This window comes from Centrocercus urophasianus, unplaced genomic scaffold (assembly GCF_019232065.1).
Source record: "Centrocercus urophasianus isolate 14NV4802_14NV808 unplaced genomic scaffold, USGS_Curo_1.0 seq_16, whole genome shotgun sequence".
Lineage (NCBI taxonomy): Eukaryota > Metazoa > Chordata > Aves > Galliformes > Phasianidae > Centrocercus > Centrocercus urophasianus.
In genome coordinates, this window is record NW_024884711.1 from 45,602,696 (window position 1) to 45,625,391 (window position 22,696).

General features: G+C 45.4%; 1 protein-coding gene across 1 annotated transcript in view; it reads left to right on the forward strand.

Moving 5' to 3' along the window:
- The window catches only part of WNT3A (Wnt family member 3A), an 82,838-nt gene that overhangs the window by 44,416 nt on the left and 15,726 nt on the right, over window positions 1–22,696 (forward strand). The window contains exon 2 of the mRNA XM_042817274.1: window positions 2,291–2,532. Coding sequence (XP_042673208.1) covers window positions 2,291–2,532 — 242 coding nt within the window. The remainder of the gene's footprint in view (window positions 1–2,290; window positions 2,533–22,696) is intronic.

Here is a 22,696-nt window from a genome sequence, read left to right on the forward strand (position 1 = left end):
AAAGTACACTGTGAAGTCAAAGTGAAAACACCAGTTGGTCTGGCATGGGATCCATTCACAGGTGCTTTTCTGCCACTAGTTTTTTCCCTGAATTAATCAAAAGTTCAAGAAAACCCACATCAAGACACATAGATAGGGAAAACAAGTTAGCTGGGTCCTTTTCTTGGCTTTCTTCTGTGGGCTCCTGCAAGAACTCACCTCCCTTCTACTGCTTGGGTCTTTGCACAGACTTCAGCACAGCACTCACCTTTCCTGGGTGGGAAATTTTAAGGAACTTAGCCGTACCTATTGTTAGATGTAATGACATGATTCATCTGGAGACTTCTACAGCGCAGACACATCCCACTCAACTGCTCACACAGGGTTTATTCTCTCTAGTCTAGCCAATACATTCAATGGAGGCAAGGCCATGATTCACCTCATCCTAAGCAGATGTCTAAAATGGGGCAGATGAATCGTGCCCTAGAAATGCCTGTTTCTCTCCTCAGACTGATTACAAAGGCAGCTTGGGGTGTGTAGATCGGCTGGAGACATAAGAAGGTAGATGAGATGAGCACAACTCCTAGTCAGTGTCCTTCTACCTGCCTTCCTCTTATTGGGAAGAGTCAGGCACTTCTGGAAGGCAATCCATAGTTGCCTCATATTCCCTCCCCGGAATAGGAAGAACTGTCCTTCAATGTTAGCTGAGATGAATCTTCAACTCAAACCACAGCTGAGGTGGAAAAAGGCCCCTAAGTTATGGAAATCAGCTGAAAAATGTTTGCTTTCACAGACGCCTTTCACCTCATCCATCTAAAATTCATTTACTTGACAGTGTTAGAGCAAAAGAGAGGGGAGACATATTCCCTGGGTGCCTGCTGATAAATTCAAACACACCAGGCTGCTCCCAAATGAAAACCACATAGCAAAAAAAAAATAAAAAATGAAGGTAAACAGAAATACATGCTGCCCAGGCAAGTTTCTGTTTGTCATTAATTCTGAGCAGAAAAGTCAATCAAGAGATTTAATTAGAAGAATAGGAAATTATACTCTAAAAATCCCTTCAGTTTTAGTAATCAAGGTTATTATTAGAAGCACCAGTAAAAACACTTTAAAAATTTATCTAATTAGCTACGTATCTGCTGATCTCTCTGCATAGCTGACTTGTTTGTCTCTAAGGCTTCAACCAACATAATGGTTCGTGGACACTCCTTTCAGAAGACTTCCATTTGGCTCAGCGCAGAATCTGCACTCCAATTGTTGTGGTTTTTTATTTTACTCTGTTCATTTTAACTGGAGCAATTCACAGACTGATGGCCAAAGCAGGTTTTGCATATCCTCGTGACAGCACAGCAAAGCTGGGTTTTATGAAAATGCAACCCTGGTTTTGAAAATTCCCAGATTAAAACTGGTGTGAGAGCGAAGTGCAAATCTGCTGAACTTAATATCCAGAGGCAGACTTTTAATACTTAATTTTTTAAGCAGTTCAAACTGATAAAGCCTTGCAAAACACATGCCTGAACTAAGCAGGTGTGGAAATACTAAAGAGCAAAAAAATCTTTTCCAGAATGTACTTTCAGAGAGGTTACCAATGGATCCATGGATCCAAAATTCCATGCATCCTTGCACTAATGGTCCTAGTAACATGAGTCCAGTTTTTCATAAAGGAGGACAGCACTGATGTTGGACCATCATTAAGCTCAGTCAGGCTTTAAGAAGCTCTCAAGGTCCAACCTGCTCAAATCTTTATGATCAGTCTCAGAAGTTACCTGGTAAGGTTCAAACATAAAGGGCACACAGATTAATTGGGTGGTATTCATAAATTTGTTGTGCTCTTCTGAAGTCTTGGAGTCTTCTACTGTCAGTGTTATTACCTTGTATAGCTCTGGAGGTGCTTTTGATTCTCTGATCCCTGGACTTCCTCAGCTGCAAAGATTTCCAATAAAAATTGCTTGCACTAGTGCAAGTACACTTGGCTTCCAAAGAAAGAAATGTGGCTTAATCTCTTTGCAAGTGGAACTGATTACACAAGGTGAGCATCTTTGGGAAGAGGTGCAATGATGAGAGAATGAAGGAAAGGGAAGGAAGATTTTAAAGGTAGAGCTGCTTGCCTGTTGGTCCTCTAGGAAACTTCAGGAGAGACATAATGATGTTATTTTGGAGAGAGATGACAGTGGAAAGGATGCTCTCTGGTGAGCAGGATGCACGGAGGAACTGAAAATGTTGATTTTCTTTCCCCATTCCTGGAAACCAAATACAAAACTGAATGTCAGACTGACAGCATCTGTTTTCCTTGTGTTTTTTTTTCCAGGTCCTTGGCAATTGGTCACCAGTATTCCTCTCTGGGGACTCAGCCCATCCTCTGTGGGAGCATCCCAGGACTGGTCCCCAAGCAGCTACGATTCTGTCGGAACTATGTGGAGATCATGCCCAGCGTAGCAGAAGGGGTGAAGATTGGGATCCAAGAGTGTCAACACCAATTTCGAGGGAGGAGGTGGAACTGCACAACTGTCAATGACAGCTTGGCCATCTTCGGACCCGTGCTAGACAAAGGTGAGCCCCGTGCCACGTGTTCGGTGAAAGCAAGGACCACAGTGGAATAGCATCAGAGATAAACCCACTGTGAACTTCTTGCTGTGTGATAAAATTCCATGTAAAATGGGCTGGTGGAGACAGGACTGAATTTCATAAGAAGGAGGCAAATGGCAGAGGCAAGAAAAAAATTTTGGGCACAGGACTCTATCCAAGCTTTTCAAACCTGATGCAGAGGCACTTGGTAGAGACAAGAAGAAATGTAAACCTTCTCATAGGGCTGACAAGTAAATCTGTGGCTCTCTGGTGTAAGGTGATGGGCTGCAGGGCAGTGTCTGAATGCAGTCATGGTTGGAGATGGTTCCTAGGGGTTGGACAATCATTGTTGATGCCCTTGTGGGATAAAATGAAGATCAAAAGCCTGAGGAACTCACCCTGAGTCAATGGTGTTGACCATTGAGTTATGGATATGGCAAATTAAAACAAATTCTGACATGGGGCATTGAAAAACTTGGAACAAAACATCTCTAATAGCTCCCATTTATACCAATGTTTTGTCCCAAGTTGTTGAATGTAGTGATGTTTGAGTACTTGACTCTTGATACCATCTGTTCTTTTCACCTATAAGTGAGCAGGGACCTATTTCAGCTCATAAGAATTGTTTCATCCTTCTTTGCCCTTGTATCACACCTTCACAGTCCAGTCTGGGCCTACACTTAATAACATAACAGCAGCCTGCAGAGAACAGAGCTACGATCTGTATTGCAGGGCTTCCACCAGCCCTAACAGGCATTGTACACACACCCAAAGGAGCGTGTGGTTTCAGCTGATGGGTGGATGCTGTTACCCCATTAGAGCTGGGACGCGATGCTAACACCAGTGTCACCATTCAGGTTTATCAGCGATCAGCCCCAAACAATTACACCTGCAGGAGCTGCAGTGTGGTGCGCTTAAGCCCATATCAAGGTGTCATATCACAATGTTTGGCACAGAATTAAAGCAACCATTCCAGGTACATCACTCCCGGGTGACTACAGCATTTGAATTAGGTCAGCAGAGCAAAATATTTTCCCATAGGCACAAGCCCAGGGTGACTTTCCCAAAAGCATGCGCTGGGCACAGGGAGTAAGTGAGCCAATTAACCTAACACCTTTGTCTTGTTTTGATGTCATAGAGTCATAGAATGTCTTGGGTTGGAAGGGATCTGAAAGATCATCAAGCTCCCACCCCCTGCCATGGGCTGGTTGCTCCACACCGGCTCAGGCTGCCAGCACCCATCCAATCTGGCCTTGAGCACCTGCAGGGATGGGGCATCCATGCCCCCTCTGGGCAGCAGTGCCACAGCCTCATCACCTTCTGAGCAAAGAATTTCTTCCTAACATCTGACCTGAATCTCCCCTCTTTTAGTTCAAAGCCATTTCCCCTTGTCCTATCATTAGACCATGTAAAAAATTGCTCCCCCTCCTGCTTATAAGCTCCCTCCAGTACTGGAAGGGCACAATGAGGTTTCCCTAGAGCCTTCTCCAAGCTGAACAAGCCCAATTCAAGGACATGCAGAACATCTTGGGTGAGACGCCTGATGTTATCCCATAGGAATGCTAGCAGGAGAGAAGTGATCTTCACTTTCTTGCTGACCGAAGGGGCTCTGATCCCACAAGCTTTATCTCACAGCTATATCAGCACGAAGGGTCCGTCCGTGCTCGAGTCTGCAGGCTTTCAGTAACTGGGCGCAGCGAGGGAGAGAAGGCTGGGACGATTTCATAACTGAAGAATGTTGTTCCTTGAGGGAGAATCAAACCACCCTTCAGTTTTGCTTCACCTACAGCAGGAGGGGGGAGAAAAAACAGCTCAGTCACATTCTTGTGCGGCAGATCCCCCAGGGTAGGAACATATTTGAGCTCCTACCCAGAAAGAGAGAAGGAGAAACAGAGAAAGAAAGCAAAACTCTGTTTTGTGGCTGGAATTTTAAATCACTCTAGATCCGACTTCAGCTCCCCATCTTTGTCAATAGGGGCCCCATTTTCCACCCCCAGCACAAGATGGTCACTAAAGCAACTCCTTTTTCCCTAACACAACTATCTGGACTTCTTTGGTTGCAAAGGATTGATTTTAATGCCTTCAGGAAACGCTTCCTAGGCCCCAATCTCTCTGAGGCTGCCTCACTGTCTGAGCTGCCCTTGCTGCTTTGCTATCTCATTGCTAATTCAGGGCTAGGCTTGAGTTGTGATTCAGCAGTGCCAAACTGTCACCAGACTGCTCCCCTTAACAGCCATATTCTGATCTGAAACCAAAATCTTTTTCCCCATGAGCCAGTTTGTGGGAAGAAATCCCATTTCTTTTAGCTCCTATAAATATAATATGCATATAAATATATAAATATTGTATGTGTAGTATGTATACATATATATATATATTTATATTTAGCATATCCCTAGCCAGGATGAACGAATCACATATTAAATCACAACGGTATTCATGAGCACATCACAAGGGAACAGTGATGTTCAGAGGATCCAGGCTGACCTCTGGAGACAACACCTGACAGGTACGGCCCATAGCCTTTTAACTCAAGCCATATCAGGAGCAGAAGCCCCACAACCCATCCAGCTATTCAGTCCCTTGTTTTTTTTGCCTGCCCTGCGCAGTTTTGGGGAGAAAATTTCAGATAGGTGCCACCATTGGATCTTCCTTCTGAATTGCTAGGAAATGGGTTTTTCAGGTGTCCTATGCTGATGTACAGAGAGCAGGATGCTCTTGTAGGAAAAGAAGCAGGTCTGATCTCCTTGTTAAACCTACCCAGCTGCACATCAGTTGTGTTAAGCTGCTCCAGTTTCTAGCCTCCCTGAAGTTCAAATCTTAGCTACTGTGGAGAGAACAATAACCTTCACTTGAGCTTTTGTAGCAGAACGAATTCTAGAGGAAAAAAAAATCTGTTCTCATTTGTTTCCTTGGGTCTCATAACGTTTTTTTTCCATCTGTGTATTGTGAGGCAGTGAAGCAGACTGTGGATATAGCCATGCAATGCTGAGAAACCATGCTAGTCAGAGCTGTGCCCGGCAACTTATCTGAGAGGTTGGGCTGTTTGTAAGGCAGTTTCCATAGCTTTCAGTTTCCAAAGGATGAAGGAAAAATGCTTAAGTTGTCTTTAAAAATATGCGGGGTTAAAGTTTGGAGGATGTCATAGAAGGACATGACTTCACCAACAACAGAAAGTGAACCCTGCAACCCAGCGGGCATTTTCCATCTCAGGCTCAAGTGACTATTAGGAGTGGTGCCACTTGACCTGCTTTTAACATTTAGGGACTGAAGACACTATTTATGGTTAAGTTGTGGTGCGTTTTCTCCCCTCTAAGCACAGTGCAAGCTCTCTTTGAGACTCCTCTGGTCAGAAATATGAACCAATTTCAAGAGAAGGAACAATGAAAGCTTCTCGCAGCCTTGTCTCTGTAAAGGACCTCAGCACATAATTAAGTCAAAATAAAAGTTTCCTCGTCTCCTCCCCCTTTCAATAAAAGTAAATTACCTCAAACTATTTAAGTCCCTCGGTTGGTTTAAATTTAAAAAGGGAGCCCTTGTCTGTCTATTTCTTTCACTCACTCCCACCTCCTTCTGCTGAAGACTGGCCGGGGCTCTAAACCTGCCAGATGGGCTGAGAAATGGTTAATAGTTATTGTGGAGGAGCAGCTTTTAATGAACTATTGAAGAATGATACATTGATGGAGTAATGGGAGTTTAAGTCTCTCTGTAATGAAACAGGTTCTCAGCGCGGACCCATTGTGGTGTAAATATGGCACGTCTCTCCCACTGTTTGGTCAGGGCTAAATAGCAAAGGCCAGAGGGGGGTCAGCTTATGGGGTCTCTGCTTTAGTTAATCAATCTGATTGGATTAGGGTCACTGCGATCCCTAATAATGTCAAAGGTTACGCCAAACTGGATTAAATGCTTTGTTGGGGAGGGCTCAGGTTCTTTCAGCTTTCACCGATGGGGCTTGTTTATTAGAGTTTAACACTCGTGCAACCTTTGGAAGCCACTCCGTCTCCTTTTTGTACATCAGGGCATTTGCTGGCTTGCAATGGGGCTCGGACGAGCCGGGGCGGGTGGCTTTGTCAAGCATCTGCGCCCGTCGGATGTGCCCTCTGAGGACATACATCAAATTCCCTGCTGGACAAATGAGAGCCTAGTGGGTGATGTGGAGGATCAGGGGCATAAATTCATTCCGGAAATAATTGTTGGCCCTGCTAGAATGGGAATGACCAAAGCCACAGAAACAGTGGAGTGCCCTGTTGTTCGTGGCAAAGAGATGCTCACTGTGGTATGGTTCCAGTCTATGCAGAGATTGGGATGGGTATGATGTGAAATACAACTTGTTTGAGATCATGCCATTGCTTCAGCTGGGTGGAGGTCTTGCTGTTCAGCACAAATCAAGGTGAATTACTGAAACCTTCACTCATGATCATAGAATCATAGAGAAAGGCCTGGGTTGCAAAGGACTACAATGCTCATCCAGTTCCAACCCCCCTGCTGTGTGCAGGTCACCAACCAGCAGCCCAGGCTGCCCAGAGCCACATCCAGCCTGGCCTTGAATGCCTGCAGGGATGGGGCATCTACAGCCTCCTTGGGCAACCTGTTCCAGTGCCTCACCACCCTCTGGTTGAAAAACTTCCTCCTCATATCCAACCTAAACCTCCCGTCTCAGTTTAAAACCATTCCCCCAGAGGACAGTGCCCTGTAGACAGCAAAGCATTCCTCAGAAATTGATTCCAAATTGCTTTCTTGGTGGCCATCTGGCAAAGGAAAGGGTCAGCAATAATAGCATGTTATTGATACAGATGCCTCTGCCCTCCTTCCATTGCTTTCTTTCCTGAAGTAGTGTTGATGTTTAAGGCACAGCAGGACTGCCAGTGCATCTAGATTTCTTGCATGGCGCATGCTGGAGCATTTCACCTCCAGACTTCTGGAATGACCCCCAAATCTGAATCTCACTAGGACATCTCTTTCCAAAAGATGCCTTATCTCAACGTACCACCGAGGGATAGACAGCACTCCTTTTAGTAGTCTCAATGCAGCACTGCTCTGGCATTGACAACCATCCACTATATTTCTCTCTCCTAGATTCAGGACAACTCTTCTAGAGCAAAGCACTGTCTTTGCTTCTTTCTCTAAGCACATTGCCTGGGAGAACTTCTGACACTGTTCTCGACCACAGGAAATTCAAGAGTTGAAACTGAGGGCTGCAGAAGAGCATGGGTCAGCAAAATTTTGGGTGCACCATATCAGACAGCGAGACAGGTCATGGGAGTTTCATCTGATGTTGGGGTCCTCAGGGGCATGATTCATCTGATGTCTTGTAGACGTCTGGGGTGAGACTATTCACACCCTGACATTTCTGCATCTCTGCATCAACCCAGGATGGGAAAGCAGGGAGGCTGGCTCTTTGGTGGGAATTTTCTGCTCCCAGGACCACACGAGGGGCAGAACAGGCTTGGAGATGTGGGGATTCAGGTGACAGCAGGTATTGCACGGAATGCAGGGCACTGTTTGAAGCTAAACTTAACTTAGATTCTGGATCTTTTGGAAATAAGGCCTGTGTCTCTCTCAAGATGCAGCTTTGTCGAGGTGTCCTTTTTCCCTTCTGCCCATCGATGACACAGCTCACCTTGTGCCTAACAAAACCCATCTGAGCTTTTCCCCAGGTTCAGCAGGAACAGAACAAAGACTCCCAAATTCAGTTATAATACCTGGGAGACACAAGTCTCCTTTTTTTTTTTTTCTTGTGTTGTAACAGTACTGCTCCACGGGCTCTCAGATAGTGCTGATCTCATCTCCCAGAGTTAGATGTCAAAGTCTGAGCTAGTCACCCCAGGCTCCCTTTGTAGTCAGTGGAGAGCAATCGCTATCTCCGCAGTGCAATTCATCTGACCTATCTGAGACACCTATCTCAGGATAACATGAATCATACCAAGATGTTTATTCCTCTCCATTGACTATAGAGGGAGCCTAGGGCTACAGCCTCAGCCTTGCATGTGTGCTACTTAGAGGCCCACTCTGGGGGCAGAGAGCTCCCACCCCCATCTCTCTCCTGTTGGAAAGTGGTCCTGACACCTAGCCTCTATTGGAAAGGCCATTTTAGTAACATTAGAACACAGCACTGGAAAGGATCTCCTGGACTACCGAGGCAATCCTATGCTATTTCAGCCATAATCCCATCTCATAATGTCTTGCGTGATTTAAAATTAAGACGTTTAGCAGACCTCATCATATTTTCCTGATGGCATTCTGGCATCTCTGTTGTCTCCGTGCCAAATGCTTCTTCCCCCCCCCTTTCCCTGCTCTAGATCAGGCTTCTTCACTGCTGCAATAAAGTAAGGCATGAGCAGAAAGCCACAAGATACTGATCCATCCAGGAGGTTAGTTACATGTAGGAGGTACTCTCTGCTCTCTCATGAAACTCTTCCCAAGAGGATCTGATTTCCAACCACACCCCGTCTACCTCTCCGCTAATGGCAATTTGGGCAGCTGCCCTGGTATCAACAACGGAGATCTACAAACTCTACCCTGTAACTATGGGGAAGGAAACTGGAAGGATCAGGATTGAAAATGTGACTGTGCAAGCTCCTCTCAGCCATCAAGATGCATAAATACTGCAGGCCAGTGCTGCTGAGAAACAGACTGGCAGCTCCTGGCTTAGGACAGAAGCACCGGTTGTGTTCAGTGTCAGCATAAGCTGAGCATGGAGCTGGGAATTACTTTGGGAGACAAGTCAGCCATAAGTATGTTATTCCAGCATATTATATATATTTTATATAAGCCAGTGTACTGTGTGCATTACATAAGTCAGTATATCACAGGGAGGTCACCATCCCTGGAGGTGTTCAAGTACCATGGAGATGTGGCACTGAGGGACATGGTTTAGTGGGCATGGTGGGGTGGATTGGGTTTGGACAGGATGATCTCAGTGGTCTTTTCTAATCTTAATCTGTGATTCTATTCTGTGATAGGATGGCACCAGAGGATTGTGTTAGCATCATAGCTGGTTGCATTTGCCTCTCCAAAGCGAACAGCTGAGTCAGCTGAAGGCTGGTGTGGCTGGGTGGGCTCAGGTGTAGTCTGGTTTTCTCTGCAGGAGGTTTTGCCCTGTTCACCTTCCCACCTGGAATAAAGATCTGGCTCTTGCACCTCTGCAGAGGGTTCTGCAGAGAGACAGCCCATGCAAAGAGCTGCTTTCTGCAGCCAACCCCCTGGCACGAGCTTAAACCCGAGAGAGCAGCGATGGTGAAAAGGAAACGGCAGCAGCGCCAGGAGCTGATCCTGTTTGTTTGCTGTGCTTCCTCCTACCTCCCACCTCACCAGCTTTCAGCTGTCAGCCCCGACGTGGGGAATGGCGACTAAAACAGGAGACTGGAGATCAGGGAGGGGAACGGGAACAAGGCAGCTCGTGGCTACAAAACCTGTGCCGTCTCTCCCGGCGGCGGGAGGCATTGGAAACTTCTGCCTCCGGCAGTGCACAGTGCGATGGGCTGGCAGTTATAGATTTATTTCCTTCCCCCCCCCCCCTCCCCCTCGCCCCCCTTTCCCTGCTGGATACATCGCATTCCCCAACTGGGCTCAGGCTGGTTGCAACAAGGAGCTCCCTCTGCCGCATCCCAGAGTGCCAAGTCCAAGCGTGGGAGCTAGTCCTAGACAAAAGGCAACAGTAGAGGGAGCTGATTAGCATCCCTTTGTCCCGGGAGAATCCCGGCCCCAAATGGGCCCTCGGCGCTCAACGGGCGGCGCAAACACGCACACGCATGGACGAAAGCCAGGGAGGGAAAAGGGGACAGCAAGGCCACCGCCGTGGGCACTGGGGGAAGGGGACGTGGTGGCTTCAACCCTCAGCACGGCTGTGATCGACCATGGGACCGGTCCTGGGCTGGGGTCCGTGACGGTATGCTCCTATGTACCAAATGTCCCAAACAAGCAAAGTCTTCTGACAAAGAGGGATCCGAGCTTGTGAATGTGGCTCCCTTTTTTTTCTTTTTTTTTCTTCTTTCTCTTTTAACCCTATGTTGTGAGCTGGCAGCGCTGAATAGAGGCAGGGATTTTAAGGGCTGTGGGATCATCTGGTTGGATTTGTATATAAGAAGCAGGCAACTTCCTCCAGTGTCTCCCCAGACAGATATGGTCAGGCAGCAAGAAGGAAAACAGAACATATAAATCTGCCCTACACACTCCTTTCTGCATGGCAGGGGAATGGATGTGATGCAGAGGTCATCCCCATGGCCTGTCTCCCTTCTTGGCACTTCCTGTGGGGCTGAAAAGCAAAGCACAGCCCAGGCATTTCACAGCAGAAGATAGCACAGTCCCTGCAAGGGTCTGCTGCAAGAGAAAGTGTGTTTCTTAATGGATTAACTCCTATGGTTCCCTGCTCCCTCAGCCTCATCTTTCAGGGAGCACATTCATTAAAGGATGGACTCTCATCATCCAAGAAGATCCGTAGGATTAACAGAGAGGCAGGAGTTGGGAACCAGCAAGACAGAAAGGTTAAAAGGGATTGTTATGACTCTGTTTCTGTTCTGTTCTACCTGTGAATGATGTGCTGGAGTGATTAGGGCCCTGCTGCAGTGGCTGCAGCACTATTGATTGAGCAGTGATGACAAAGCAAGACGGAGAGTAAAGCAGAATTCTGGGGTTCCCAAACATTTGGGGGACACAAAGTTACAGAATTTGTGGGAAGCAGCACCTGCAGAAGTACATTACAGTACTGTATGTACAGTACAGTACAGTATCATAGGCTTAGGTTGGAAGGGATGAGATAGACCTTAAGGATCATTTGGTTTAAACATGCTTTAGTGTGCATGGTGGTGATGGGTTGGTGGTTGGACTAGATGATCTTAATGGTCTTTTCCAACCTTAATGGTTCTATGATTCAATGATGCAGTTCCAATCCCCCTGCCATGAGCTGGTTGCTACCTACCAGATCAGGCTGCCCAGGGCTCCATCCAACCTGGCCTTGAATGCCTCCAGGGATGGGACAAAGTAAGCAGGGACTACCAGGACTGCCCCGGTAGTCAGGGGTGCTGCACAAGAGAGGCATTTTTTGGACAAACAGCATAAGATAGGTGAAGACAAAGTACCTGAGGATGATGTGAGGTGGACCCCCAAAGCATTAAGCACGGGAGCATATGGTGCTCCATCTTCTACTCACCTCCAACACACTCCCATGCGTCACTGAGATGCTTCTAGGACTCCGGCCCACAGCACAACACTGTAACAGAGCTCATACAAGTGGACTAGGAATATGTCTCAATATAGGTATGCTTCAGGGAAAGACTTGAATGAAGTGGTCATGGTGATGTTTTGATTGGGGTTGGGAGCAGGGAGACGTTTTTAGGAAGTAGGAGTGAGCATGGTGAAACTCAAGCAGGCTTTGGAGCTTTGGATGCAGGTGACCATAGAACCGAAAGGCAAAGCACAGACAGAAGGACAGAATGTTCACCAGAAAGAAGGAAAAACACATTACTGTACGCAAGGCTTGAGGTGGAACTTGGAAATGGATACAGGTCATGAGTAGAGGAATGGAGAGCATCTTTTTATTTCATCTTGTCTCATCTCAAAAACAGTTTGTAAATCATACATGTTATCTAGCTGCCTTTTCCAGACCCAGCTTGAGCCAGGGATGGGGAACGAGGCAGAAAAGAGATATTCTAGTTGTGTTTCAGGCTCTGCTTTTGACTTTGATAGAGACAGTGGAGCAGGTCCTGCTTCTGCTCCATATCCATTTCCCATGGAGAGGACCACAGAAATGACAGGATATTTCTAAAAGCAGGTTGTGGACAGGGCTCTGAAGCTCTTGCAGTGTCATTTAGGTAGCTTTATTGGCCTACGTGTAGCTGTTGCTCTCAAGTTTGATCAATGGGGCAGTAATGCATCACGGAACGTTTCCTGGTAGGCTGCAGTTTGTCGACTAAGCATCTGGCACAATTTCCTCTCCATTATTTCCAGGTGCTAAATCACATTAAATGATAGCTAATAATTATGGTTTATCCTTTCCTAATCGTGCTGCTTTCCCAGGGAAGCTGTTGCCACAGGGATGTTGTGGGAGTGTGAATGGGTGGGTAGGGCAGTAGGAGATATTTCTATTGACCTGGAGCCATAAAAAAGTTGGGGACCCCTTAGGCTAAGCACACAGAATCCAACCTTACTTGAAATGTATTTATTTATTTTCTGGGCCTTTTTTTTTTTTTTTTTTTTTCCATCAGAAAAGTCAACTGCATCAAAATGGAGATGTTTTGCAAGACTTCCTAAATTTCAAGGCAAAAAAAAAAAAAAAGGACAGTTTTGACTTTCATTCTTTGTACTTTTCAGAATGACTTGAGTTCTTGAAAAGAACTCATTTTACTTCTTTTCATTTCGAACATGATCTTATGTCAAAATAGCAAGTCATTATACTATCAAAGAAGCTCATTGCAGAGCACTTAATATTTTGTAGAATATTGAAGTGTTTGGATATTATTGAAGCAGAATGATACTTTCTTGTCAAAATTCCAATGCCGACAAGAATAAATGCTTCAAAACATTTTTTTCCCAGTCTTTTATTGTGTAGTACCATTCAGACACTCATATTTTCTGTCTAATTTTCTGTCTAATTTTGAACTCTCTCTCTCTGTCAAAAAAAAAATCAACCCAGAATTTCCCATAATATGTAAATTTGATTTTTTTGGCCCTCATTACTAGCCTGAGGCACAGCATACTCCTCAGATAACTCCTTCAATTTGACAAGCTGCCTAAATCCAAATTTACTGAGAGTGAAGTATCAGCAGTGCTCTCCTAAGGACCCCTAAATTCATAAAGCAGCCTTACAGCTCTATAAAACGAGGGCTGTAACAGGTAGGCCCCAAACCCATGACTCATTCTCCCCTGTCATAAAACTCTGAGTCCCATCATGAAGATGCTCCAACAGGAAATTGCACAGATTCTTCTTAGAGAAGTAACAAAAGGTGGCAAAGTATTTTAGTGCTGTTGATTCTTGGTGGAGAAAGATGTCTGTGTTCATCTAGCATTTTCAGTCTGCTTCCCTAACTGCATTTTGGATATAGATTCCTCTACAGCTGAATTTAAGTATGTAGATGCGTCTTGAGAGACAGTCTGTAGGATGTTCAGTCATTGCCCAGCACAGTGGCAGTGCTGTAATAGAGACAGAATATAGTACAGCTTAAATTAAGAATATTGTCTATGGTTAGCTCTCCTGAGCAGTGTCTGCTCAGTCAAATGTTACCACACACATCACTTGTGCCTGAAAGCATTGGAGATGACTTTGTGAGCTCCTGAGAGGAAGGCACCTACACGTGATGTGTTTTACCAAGTCCTCCATATGACTTTATTAAGTATAACCTGGATCCAGCAATACAGTGTTAAAGTTGAGGAGAATACAAATAGAACAAAATACTGCACAGCCCCATGGAGCTGCATGCAGCTCTCAAACAGCATCTTGCCTTCTTGTGGTGGCCCTCAAGAGGCCAAGTGGACACTGAAGCTTTTGAACTTCTCTGTCAGTACTGTGTTTCCTATGCTTGCCCAAACATAGCAGAAACTAATAATCAAATGTAGGAGTTAAAAGCTGTCCCTGAAGCTTTGTCATTTCGACCCAGGACAACCCTTAGCCTTCAGAAAACATCTGTTCCACCAATTGCTTGAATTTTAGCTCGTTACTCATGTTGAGGCCAGTGCTTTCAAACACCACAGAGAAGAAAGAGTGAAAAAGGGGTTTGTTTTGTGCTTCTTTAAAGGAATCCAAGTATCCCTCTGTATTTAACCTAACTTTCCCAATAGATGTTTTAGAAATGGATAACACTGTGCTCTAACAGCCACACTCACCATTAGAGCTTGGCACAAGCTTGATACCTGCTGCTCACAGCAAAATAGTAGTTACACAGTCTTCAGAGGAGGAAAGATGCAATTAAAAAACATTTGTATCAGCATTACAGCTTCTCTGGAAAAGAAGCTGTAATCGTCAGTGTTGCAATTCAGTGAGATCACTGCATCAAGCAGTCTCAACTACGTGCATCTACGTATTTTATGGTGTTGGTCACTACTGTGTTTTCACCAAAAGCTGACAGCATACTGGGTTTCTCTTGCTAGGGCTGGGTCTTTGGGTATTTGAGGGGCTGTGGGGCTGATTGCTCCTTTGCTATTCAATTGCTGCTCCTCCTCTCAAGAGGGTTGTGCCTACTGATGTTTCACACTGTTCTTTGATCCTATCAACCCTTCTAGAATAAGAAGGGCAATTCGCACTGAGTAACCAAACCAGGTAACCTGGATTAAAATGACAGATGATCTAGGCTTGGTTCTGACTGGGATCAGATAGCTTGAGATGAATCCCAATGTGCGAAAGCAAATCTTCCACTCTGTGAGCTGCATGCAACATAGATCAGAAAATTGAAGGTCATGGGGCACCAGTGCTGCCTTAGACAGTGACCCTGCTCCTTTGGAGCTGGCCTGGGCAAGCAAGCCACAGTCCAGACTAACAGCAGTACTGGGCTTTCTAGTCCCTGAGCAGCATAGCCCTGCCACTAACCACATGCCATAGCTGATGTATGCAAACATTGGAGAGCCAGATGTGATTCAGGAGCTGCTGGGGTGTCACCCCTGCTCTACCAGCCTGAACTTCAGCTACTCAGCCAAACTAATATCCAAACCTGCCTTGAGCTTAACTTACTCACCCGAGCTAATGCCCAAAATGCTTTGCTTTAAATACTGTTTTAACCTACCTTAGCTTACTGAAGTTAACCCGTGTGAAGTGTGTGTATTCTGTGCTTACGATTTACTGGATGAGAACTCTTCATTTTCAGTTTTCTGACCATAGGAGTCTCCAGATGGTGGGCAATTGGCATCTTGTGGTAGCAAGGATAATGGGAGGACAGTTGGACTAGATGATCTTGTAGGTCCTTGGAGGTGTTCAAGGCCAGGTTGATGGGGCCCTAGGCAGCCTGGTTTAGCATTAAACGTGGAGGTTGGTAGCCCTGCATGTGGCAGGGGGTTGGAGATTCATGATCCTTGAGGTCCCTTCCAACCCTGGCCATTCTGTGATTCTGTGATTCTGTCCTTTCCAACCTTGTGATTCTGTGATTCTATGATTCTTAAGTTAAACGCATTTACTTAGCAGGACTTGGAGCCTCAAAGATTGACTTGTATTTCATGAGCGTAAATACGGGCTCTGAAATCTGAATAATCTCTGCAGTTCCCCACCAAAATCTCTCCTCTCTAGAGGAGATCACATCTGGGTGAAGTCAAAACCATTCTCAGCTCTGCTTTGCTCAGCTCTGCTCTCAGCTTCTAAGCTTTCTATGGGCTCCCCTCAGTCCCCAAAATCTGCACCTGAGTTTATTGTGATGCTTGTAGTGCCTATGCATATCCAGTACAGACAGCCAAACATGCAGATTAAGAGGAGAACATACCAAAATCTACTTCATAACAAAGAAATACACTATAAAAACAGTACACAGTCAAGAAAAGCAAGAAGACAAGGATAAAAATGAGTGATTTATGGGCTGGAGATAATGTTTCTTTCCAGCACTGCCACTGTTCAAACACAGGATAGTTTTGTTCGGACTATGTTGGATGGCTCAACTTCACCATCTCCACGTGGCTGATTTCCTCCCACAGAAGGGTGTCCAGCAGGCCCCACGACACCCAAGCCCTATTGTTGGTCACCACTGACAGACCCAGCATGGGATCCACAGTTGAATTCCTGAAGAAATTCAGCTCAAGGGCAGCCATGTGGTCAGTCATAAGCCAGGACCCAAGCGTGATTGCCTTTAGACCGCTGACAGCTTTCCACCCTCCCCAGCTCATCTCCATTGTGAACGCATGCAAAGGTTCCATATCCCCTTTGCCACTTGCTTAATCCATTCCTTCCCGCCCCACTGCCGATACAATAAAGCCCCACTGAGGAGATCCACCCACCAGGAAATCTCCCTTTAACACCCTGCAAAGGAGCAGCCAGGTTTATCTTTACTGCTTTTCTGGAAAACTAAATGAGGACTCATCTGCTATAATCCCTCCTTAAGTCTCAAAGAGGCGGCTTGTGTTCCCATTTTAGCATATCTAACAGCTCCTACATGTGTACTGCTAGGCTGCTGCTCCAAATCACGTAGCAGCACATATTTCAAGTCCTTACTATCTCCCTCTGGAGGCATAAATGGCTCTTCAAGTAAATGGCTGAGCCTTTGCAACTTCATAAAAACGCCTGAAGAGTTGGTTTAAATGGTCCTGGAGATCTCCCTGAGGAATGAATCTCCTGGCTCGTTTACAGTCTCCTGCTAGAGAGTTTGGAGCACTCCTTCAGTTGGTGACGCACACCATTGCCACAGGCCTCACTTTTAAGTCCCTGTTTGAGAAAACCCATGACATTTTTGCTCCAGAACGACAGTGAAGCTTCTCCAGACTTTCACGAATCCAGAAAAACCTTAAAAAGGCCTCTGGGCAAATGTCATCCACAGAGCAGATGAAGGTTTGGGATAAAGGTGATCACTTGGGATGGGAGGGACTGAATATTTTGCTTCTTGCTGGGTTTTTTTGCAGTTTTGAGTTTGTTAGAGAGTACTGGGAGGTGTTTTTGTTGCTTGTCATGGACAGTAGAAGGCTGGGAAGGATTGGAGAAGCTCTAGGCATCCATCAGCACTGACTGGGATCCCACCCTGAGTCACGTTTGTGTCCTCACTGTTATCCCAACCGCTGGGCACTACGCACAACACACCCAGCCTTCCTGTGGGGAGTCGTCCTGGGCAGACTTTCAAACTAAACCACTATTACACTGTTATATTAAACTGCTGAAGACCGAAATTTCTGACCGAGGTTGTGAATCAGATCTGGATGATGTTAAACTAAAGACTGGGTGATTGGATCTCAGCCTTTTCCCAAGACCCAAACCAAGTGGATCCTGTTAGCATAAACAAATCTGGATGACGTTTCCTTTGCTTTTGGGGTCACGGTTTCTATTTGCCTCCTTTATTTGCATTGTCCCTGCCTATCTGGAAGCAGAATATGCTAATATTTCTGCAAAGCTCCTGAATCACGTTGTCCACTACAGAGACTTGTTGGGCCATGCAATATGCAAGCCCAAGAGTTTTTACCCCTCCCTGCTAACTTTGGAGAAGCATCCATTTGGAAGGTTGCATTTTCAGGCCTGTAGACGTCAAAAGCTTTGTTGTGCCAGCACAAATCCCAATTCCCATTTCCATACTCACTCCTGCAAGCCTTTTGCTGGCAAGTCTGGAGCTGCACAGAAGACGTGAGCTATTTGCATGATTAAAGGTTGCAGGACCAAGCTGATTAGAAAGATTCAGCAAATTTTCCAATCAGAGCATTAGCACAGATCCCCACTGTGTGAGGAGCTGGCTCTGGGTGCATGGTTGGCTTCTCCTCAGAGACATGGAGTATCTTCCACTGGTTTCCACCAAGAGCTGGAAGTTCTCAGCTACTCTTGGGATTGATCTCTGCACCTGCAGAGTGAATGCCTGTAAATAATGTTGTGGTTTTGGTGGCTTTTTCTTTATAATATCAAAACCTTCTGCTTTGATTAGAGATGGGGGTGGAATCTGACACTGTTCTCCGGTGTTTAGCTCCTAATTGGAATATTCCCTGTGGGTATTTAAAAAAAAAATAATATTAAATTGGCCCAGATATTTTTTTATGAATAACGCTTTAATTAAATTTTTACATATTAAATGTACATCAATAGAAATAGTTAGACAAATAGCACTAGTGTTAGTCATGTACAAGCAAAAGGATGAATCAGCCGAAGACTGCGTATGTTACAACACCCTCTCCCTCTGAGGGCACATGTGAGGTGCTGAAAGGCAAAGGAAATTACCATGAGGAATGGAAACGAGTGAGAAGAGGGAGCATAGGAAAAAAGCCAGGAGGAAGGAGGGGTACCACTGGGATTAATAAGGTAAGGGCTCCCCGCTGATACTGTGACTCAGACACAAGTCACAGAGCCGAGGGACTTGAGCTCCGTTCCCAGCTCTATCACGGATGCTACACTGCTCTGCAACATTCCTTCATCTTCCTCTCTTTCTCCCCACTTCCGCCTCCTCCTCTGCTTTGACCAGGCTAGTTTGATGAGCTCTTCTTCACGTCCACTTCAATCGCAGCCGGGGGTTTGGGGTTAGACCTTCAGAAGTGCGGTCTGATGGTGAGGGTAGTGAAGCATGAGAATAGATCGCCTGGGGAAGGGGTGGGAGCTCCAACCTGGGAGGTTTTTGAGAACAGGTTAGGCAAACATCTGTCAGGGATAGCTTAGGCAGACTGGATCCTGCCTTTAGGCAGAGAGGGACAAGGTCCATCTCTGATTTTTATGATTTTAAGCTTTTCTGGATCTGTTCTGAGCCGGTCAGTGCATCTCTAAAGTGCTTTCCTTCAGAGCGAAGTGCTTCCAAACAACAGCTTCCTGCAAAACTGCAGGAAGTGAGGTGCCTCAGAATAATACTTCTGTAACAAGAGGCACCCTCAGTAACACTGGCTTAACTTCTCCTTCCACAGGATCAGACAAAAGCCTCTCTAATTTACACCAGGCCAAGAGGAGAATCAAGCCCCATGTTTTTCTGCTGATGGCCAAACTACATTTTCTGCTTTACCAGATTTATTCAGTAACTGATTTTCAAAGACATTTCCTAAGGGTTCTTGGTTGTTCTCTTATTTTTTTCACACTTCACATACCATCCGCCTCCACTTATTACATAGGGCAGTGTCAGCGTTGCCACCAAGGGAGATTACATTTAATAGCAAGAGAGAAATCTTTCGCAGCTCCCATCCCAAGAGACCACAGATGCGTGACTTTGATTTGCTGCTGTAAGATAGGCAGGGATGAAAGCGATGTGTGCTGTTAGTAAACCCTTAAGGTACTGGGTTCATCCAGCAGCCTGATAAATGCCTTCCACTCCCGTTAAAGTCACTGAAGACAATGGATGCAGATCAGGTCATCATTCTTCCTTCTCATCCCAGTTGATGTGTTGGGGCAGGGGTCCTGCGTTGTTCCCACCAGCTCTGGGCTGCCCACACTCCAGCTCTGGGATGTGGATGCTCTTTTGCTCCCTGCAGAAGAACTACAGGAGCATTTGGGATGCAAAATCAGGAATAACATCATGATCAGTTGTCAGACATGAAGGCAGGGCTCTTTTGCAGAAGAGCAAACAGGCATTTAGTGTATTTGAAACTAAAAGAATAAGAGGTATAAGCATTGCAAAATTTTGTTCTATCATAGAGTCATAGAGTCATTTGAGTTGGAAGGAACACTAAAAGGCCATCTTGTCCAAATCCCCTTCAATGAACAGGGACACGCACAGCCCCATCAGGTGCTCACAGCCCCATCTGCCCTCACCTTGAGTGTCTTTGGGGATGGGGTACCCACCGCCTCTCTGGGCAGGCACCTCTCTCAAAGCTCTGTAGCAGACTCACAATGCAAAAGAGAAGAATAAAAACTAGTAGTGATGTGTAGCCTGAGGAAGAGACTGCTTCATCAAAGGTTTTCATTTGGCTTATGATGGATTAATGCAGATGAACCCATAGACAGAGGTGGAAGCTGGAACCCTACATTTCTTCTGCGAAATAAAACCCACAGCACCTGTCTCTTCTTCCCACTTGCTCACACCCCTTGTTTTCAAAGCAGCTTTCAACACCACCTGGCAGTTATGCAGTTTATGTGTCCATCATTTTCCTTGCCTGGGAGGATCAAACCCATGTGCAGATTAGGCTGGAAGAGATCATCTCCATAGCAGAGCATCTCCATAGTCTGCACTCTTCCAGCTCTACTCACCACAAGGGCTGACGAGTGTATGACATGGGGCTGGGTGAGAAAAATGCATCTCTCTAATTAGGTGGGTGGGTGTTGTGTGAGTTAAGGAACCTTAAAATAATTTAAGCATAAGATTAATGAAATTGGTTTGTTTTATGAATACAAATGATGACTGGTTGAGAAAGAGTTATCTGGAGGTGTTAGGTATCGTTTGCTTTCGCAGCAAGTTGGGTTTCTTTGAGGTCAGGTTGCTATCTCATGCTGCAACAACTCTGCTGCCGTTCTGATTATGGGAGGGATCAGGTAGCAGGAGACCAAAGCTTTACAGTACTAACAGCTATTCCTAATTTTAAACTTGTTCACTGGTCACCAGTTCAGAAATCTGTGTGACTCAGTGAGGAACAGAAAACTATCATGTGTGAAAGCTTCTTGGTGGGCATCAGGTTGGATGTTCCAGTTGAAGACATATTGCTCATGGAGCTCATCCCTGCACTGAAAGCGTGTTTCACAGCAGGTCGATCCTTAAGGCATCTTCCAACCTAAGCCATTCCGTGATTCTATGCTTCTATGACATTTGTCCACACCACACAATGAGAACTGTATGGCATCCATCCTCAGTGTAGTTACTGGCACATATTTGGTGGGGCCAACCTAGACAGTTTGTGTGAGATCTTCCAGTATTTAAAATCACAAGTAGATGCAAGCTACAAGCTTTGTATTGTCGGTGCTGCTATTAAACTCTGTCTAACACTTGACACCCTAGTTAAATAGGCCAACATTGACAGCGAATCTGAAGAAGATCTTCCATTTATCTAATTTCTGTGGTCTTAGTATTTACCAAGAGCTAAAGTCTTTGGCTTTACATTAAATATGACAGACTGCCAGATGATCTCGTAGACAAGCATTCATCCTGCATGCTCTTGCTCAGCTTCCTGATTCAAACTGATGACACATTTTCTATTCTGCAGAGTAATAGGGCAGCTAAAATGACCCATTATGGACATACATGTGCAACACAGGGAGAGCTGTAGTTTAAAAGCACCATGGTTCAGATTCTCCTGATCAGCTTTTAAGTAGAAGGACCCATTTCTCCATGACCAGGACCAAGACCAGGATGATCACCATTTCACAGACTCCTCTTAGCAAAACTGCCTTTGCACAGGGATGTATGGCCATAAGATTTATGCATGACAAAGTTCAAGATCTGCACCCACTGGCCAGCAGATGTCTTTATGGAGTAACAGAGCTATTTCCTTCAGAAAAGGGTACTGTATTTCCATTCTTGAGGTTACAGCTTTGGTGAGCTTATAGATCTGTTCATTTGCACACCTTTAGAAAATACACTCCATTCTGTATTGTCCTTACATGCACTCTGATGGACAAGTACAGAACTGAATACATCTTTAGACAGATGTTCAATATATTTAGCTTACTTTTCTGCTTGCAGAGAACAACAGCTTCAACTATAATCAGAATATCTGTCATCCAGAGCTTATCTCCTGACTCATAATTGCTTGTAAATCATCCAGTCAGTGTCCCAGGCTTTGTACTTTTCTTATTCCTCTCTGTCTAAGTAGATGTTCAATCCCATTGCTTCAGCTGCTAGCTGAAGTACCAGGGATCAGAAAGCAGGGCAACTGAGGCTGAGGCAGGGCAGGTGAGCTGCTCTGAAGTCAAGCTGTGAGAGTGAGCCCCTCATTCCCCAGGAACTACAGATCCAGACTCCAAATCATGTTTTCTTTTCCAAGCTGTTGATATTATGGTATTATGTGCTCTGGTAGTTGCATAAAATGTCTCTGCCTCTCCAGCTGTGTGAAACTGAAACCCAAAAAAAAGGAAAGAGAAGAGGAAGGGAGGGAGGAAAGAAAGAAAAAGAAGGAAAGAGGAGGGAGGGAAAGGGAGGAGGGAAGGGAAGGGAAGGGAAGGAAGGAAAAGGGAAAGGGAAAAAAGGGAAAAGGGGAAGAGAAAAAAGGGAAAAGGGGAAGGAAAGAAAGAGTTGTCAAAGGTTGCTGGGGAGTGAGCAGTTCCCCTGAAGTTTCTCTAGCACCCAAACCTCCTTCCTTTTTCAAGTGAAGCCTGCAAAGCAAAAGCTTCTGCAAGCCGAAAAAAAATTGCTTAATTGCCTCAAATTGATTCTGTGGTTTTATTAAGATATTTGCCCAGCTCTATTATGGTTAATTATTTGTATTACAGTAGACTCCAAGGCCCCAAGCAGAGATCAGGGCTCCATTGTGCTGAATACTGTACAAGCACATAATAACAAAATCACTCCTTGCCCCAGATGGCTTACGATTAGATGGAAAGCTGCAGTGGAAACATACCACAGCTGGTGTGAACATCTTCTGGGAGAGGCGAATGTAGATTTTCAAAGCCAAAAGGGAACTTGGAGAGAGCATGGGCTGCTTTCATTGT